General features: G+C 32.6%; 1 protein-coding gene across 3 annotated transcripts; it reads left to right on the top strand.

Annotated features, from left to right (window-relative positions):
- The first annotated feature begins 333 nt into the window (after positions 1-333).
- Positions 334-1,791, top strand: LOC147074093 (uncharacterized). 3 transcript variants are annotated; one of them, XM_085943726.1, is made up of 4 exons: positions 334-475; positions 935-1,046; positions 1,141-1,284; positions 1,520-1,700. In XM_085943726.1, the coding sequence occupies exons 1-4, from the start codon at positions 465-467 to the stop codon at positions 1,565-1,567; spliced, it is 315 nt and encodes a 104-aa protein (XP_085799852.1). In that variant the 5' UTR covers positions 334-464; the 3' UTR covers positions 1,568-1,700. The 3 variants fall into 3 exon arrangements, 1 of the variants encoding a protein (XP_085799852.1); XR_015070248.1 differs by lacking the exon at positions 935-1,046 and having other exon boundaries at positions 347-554; positions 1,520-1,791; XR_015070247.1 differs by lacking the exons at positions 935-1,046; positions 1,520-1,700 and having other exon boundaries at positions 342-475; positions 1,141-1,279.
- Positions 1,792-4,465: the final 2,674 nt, after the last annotated feature.

The raw sequence follows: 4,465 nt of genomic DNA, 5'->3' as shown, positions 1-4,465 counted from the left end.
AGCGAATTCGCAACGCCCTCGCTATCGCTGTCGCTACCGCTTGGATTTGATGCGAATTTCGCGTTTGGCCCCACACCAAAGCGTCAGCGACGCAGCCATAGACTAAATAATTTTATTTACGCGCCAGATTTAAAATTGTAAATATTATTAATATTTTACGCCAATTATTCTATAATTTTTATGAATTAAATATAAAAAATACACGTACACTATAGCGCTTTCAGAATTGCTACAACTTTTACCCACTTTGCGTAAAGTGTATTTTAATTATCTGAAACAAGGTGGCAGCATTGGATGCAGCCATAGACTAAATACATATACGAATGTCAAAGTGACAGTTGTGTGTTGACAAAATGTACACGTCTTCTGAATGCTTATTACACGCTGAAGATATAATGAGATGGCGTGCGACAAATTACATCGACATTTAATATAACCTTACTTTATGACAGGGCAAGATTGCCATGGCTCATAGGTAAGATAGATTTACTCAGTTTCATAACTGCACATATTATAAATAAGCATTTACCATGAAGGGTTAACAGGATTTGAAGGTAATATGCTATTGAAATAACATGTCTCCGTTATTTGAATTGTAGGTTTTGACTATTTTGCGTTTCTACGCAGAGGGAGCGTACCAAAAACGGGTAGGCCAAGTCTTCTGCGCAATGAGCCAGGCATCAGTAAGCAGATGCATAGGAAACGTGTCCGATGCTATAATAGCAGTGCTTAGTAATACTTACATACAGTCGCCATACAGCGCTGACAGTCTTTAGTGTTGTGTTGATACCCTCTGATCAATTTATACAATATTACAATGTACATGTCATGTAACTAGAGTAACTGCGCATAGACACAACAAGTAAATTACCTACTCAATAAGAATTTAACGGGAATATTATTTTGTGTCGGTAAAAATATTTTTTAATTTCAGACTTCAAGAAAGGGCAGGTTTCCCGAAAATCATTGGGTGCATTAACTGCACCCATGTGCGAATATACCCGTCATACTTGGAGACTTTCAAAAATGAGCGCAGAAAATTTTCTGTAACTGTGAAATTCGTAATAAAATCTATGTTGTTTCTGATACATTCATATTCATTACGTATAATATCATAACATGACATTTATTTTTATGCAGGTATCTGACATGGACATTCTGGCAGTGAGTGCCAGATTTCCTTTGAGTGTTTATGACCAATTCATATTTAGTGGATCGTTGGTAAAAACTGAAATGAAACATCTACAGAACGACAAGAATTGGGAATTTTGTTTTATTAGAAAAGTTTGTTAAACTTTACTTTACTATGGCAGTACCAGTAACAAATATTTTTGTTTGGTTTATATTCATCCGTATTTTGTATAGGTACTTCAAAGGAATCAAAATTTTGCATAGGTATGAATATGATATTTAATGAAACAGTTTTTTAATTATTTAAATCCTGATTTCTAATATTTTTACAACTTTCAGTCGAAAACATATTCAAATTAACAGACTGTGTATATTGAAATCATTCTAGTGCCACCATAGGCCAGCCAGACTCACTACACGGCTGCCCGCTGTTTGACCAGGGATGTGATTGAGTGTTTTTGGATAATGGACCACACCAGATCGCATAGCTACAGCAACAAGTGCAAGACCAACCGTGGCTATACATACAGTATACATGTATATATTAAATATAATTTATGTATATTTATTTATGGCTTATACACCGAAACAAAATATGTCACTTAACTGTACTTGAATATTTTTGCAGGATCATTCAATAAAAAATACTTGGTTTAGGTTAAGAAAGTTTTAATAATCATTTTTGCACAGAATACAAGAAAAATATTTATATAATTATTAGAATTACAATGAGCTTTAAAAGTAACACGATATTGTAATAAAATGGACAAATATGAAAAAAAATAACAATAAATTGTATATAGATAGGTAGACAGGGTTCAGATGATTCTGGCAGTGCAGGCGACTCATTTAGGTGTCAGTATTGTTACTTTCAAATGACAATAACACCGTTCCAATGTGATTCGGTCGTGCCAGAAGACTCTGTCCTTCCTCTATTTAGTAACCGGGCGTTTTACAACTTTAAATGAAAATTAAGTGGGTATATAGATAGTACAATATTATTTAATTAGGTGACTTTTTATTTCTTTATTACTTGAAATGGTGTTTATATGGTAGATGGATTATAATGGTTTTGAAATATAGTTATTTTTGTTAATTCTACTTTAACTGAGTCATTTACCTTGACAGCTGTTTCGGCACATAAACTCATTTTCGGAACATTCAACAATAATTTGTGATTATAAAAGAGCTACAGGTCACGTAGCAAATTAAATACGCTTAGTTAAATAATAAATACGTACCAAATATATTACAAAATACACCACATACATCCATCGAATATGGTATATAAAATACAGATTCAAGTATCAAATAATTCTTGGATAAATAGATGTTTATGTAAGTATATGTTTTTTTAAATACTTACATGATACTGTGTTGTATAACATTTAAATTTATATTTTTGATTTTGATTTACATACTTAAATGTACCTACATAAATTTGTAATGTACAGTAGGTACTTAATTACATTTTTAACATTAGGAAATTACCATTATTCGATTCTATCCACCCGCCATGTCTATAATCACCCCAACGCTGGATAGAAAGAGACATCACACAAAATTGGCTGTTTGATAATAAATGGTAGTTTAAAAATATTTTAGAGTATGATTATGTCCATAGAAACAGGTTTTAAGTCATTCATATTTGTCCGAATAATGTGTAGCAGAAAAATAGAAATTTTAAAAAGGGTCTATTCAGTATTCACCCCATTCTACGGCAAACATTTTTCTTAATAAAAATAGGTACATCAATAGAGGAATCATAAAATGGACCTTGGCCCTCGCCCACGCCTTATTCATCCTTGTATATTATATTATCACACTTAATGTTTTGGAAAATTCATTAACATTGTGCACAAATGCCACTTTTGTTGATTGACACTTCACTTAGTTGATCTCTTTGTTCACGTGAAGTACAATAAAAGTATGTAGCAGCGAAGAACTAGAGACCGAAAATAGTAGAAGGAGCTAGAAGAGGCTTTCATCTAGCAGTGGAATGACCCCGACTGATGTTTATGATGAAATATTATTTTATTCCTGTTAATGCCGGGGGTTTCATTTTTAATTTCTTCTGGTGCTTTGTACCTACGTTGAAAGGTTGAAGATCTTTGCGAAAATTAAATTCATCACAAAGCATTAGTATATCTCCAACATCATTCAGGTAGGTATCCATGATGATAATATAATATTATGTACTTAGAGGAGGTATCTGACCTTTATATTTACATGCACATAAAATTATTAATCTTATTGCCTAATGCAGACCAAGATATACCTACCTACATAATATTACATGAACAGAAGTTTAAGAACATCTCAATTAAGTTTAAAATGTTTGTAGGTATACAAATTAATGTGAAACAGAAAACATTGGTTATGTTAGATAGGTACATGGAACATGTAGATATTATCTTGGTTCGCGGTCGGCACTGGGCAAAACCAGTTTATTAGCTCAATATACCTATACATAATGAAGGAAATATATACCTAGTAGGTATATAGGTACATAATATCGTTTTTGTGATTGAGGTCTCTTGAGATCAAAAAACAAACACAACCTAGGTATGTCCTACTGTAAATAACCCGATAGTAAGTAGTATGTAAGGTTTTTGGTCTAAAACCTTACAAAATACCACAATGACGACATGGAGTACCTACTTATCTACCTATATGTATATTATATCTTTAGCTACAATAGAAATGCTATGCTGCATAATGTTAGATGCAAAAAAATAATCTTAAAGACTAGGTACCTATCTAACCTAAAAAAATATTATCAACGAATATAACATGGGTATTTACGTGACCGATACCGAATATGATTGAAGTAGGTATTGTAAATGATACCTAATTATAACATTATTGATATGACTGCTCGAAATTCGAACCCAAAACGTCAAACGATCGCAATAAGTTAGAACTGTCAGTGCACTAACAATCAAAGTTATAAAGTTTCTGTTATTAAAGGCTGTGCATGACGCAAATTAATATGTATTTTTTAAATATCGGGACCTTAGATTAAAGTTATTTATTTATAATAGCGTATTCATCCTGTCAAAAAACTTTACATACTTTGGTTAGACAAAGATACCTACATAATATTATTATGACGACCTTCATACCATTTTCAACAATTTCCCTGCCAATTTCATCCCATATCTTATCTTTCTTTCTTATGTTTTGTAGTCACTGTCAGAGAAATCATAAAGGATTGGATATTTCCGGACCAACTCGATCAGCTGCTCAATGTCTTCGCCATTTTGATTTTACTAATTCCCTTGGCGAAATTGTCCGCCGCGAATAAATTCGCTGTCGACAGAGTTCCCGAAAA

The sequence above is a fragment of the Rhyacophila brunnea genome, unplaced genomic scaffold, assembly GCF_057557595.1.
Source record: "Rhyacophila brunnea isolate RB1 unplaced genomic scaffold, BYU_Rbru_1.0 scaffold_16, whole genome shotgun sequence".
NCBI classification, from domain to species: domain Eukaryota; kingdom Metazoa; phylum Arthropoda; class Insecta; order Trichoptera; family Rhyacophilidae; genus Rhyacophila; species Rhyacophila brunnea.
This window is presented reverse-complemented; position numbering and strand designations above follow the sequence as displayed.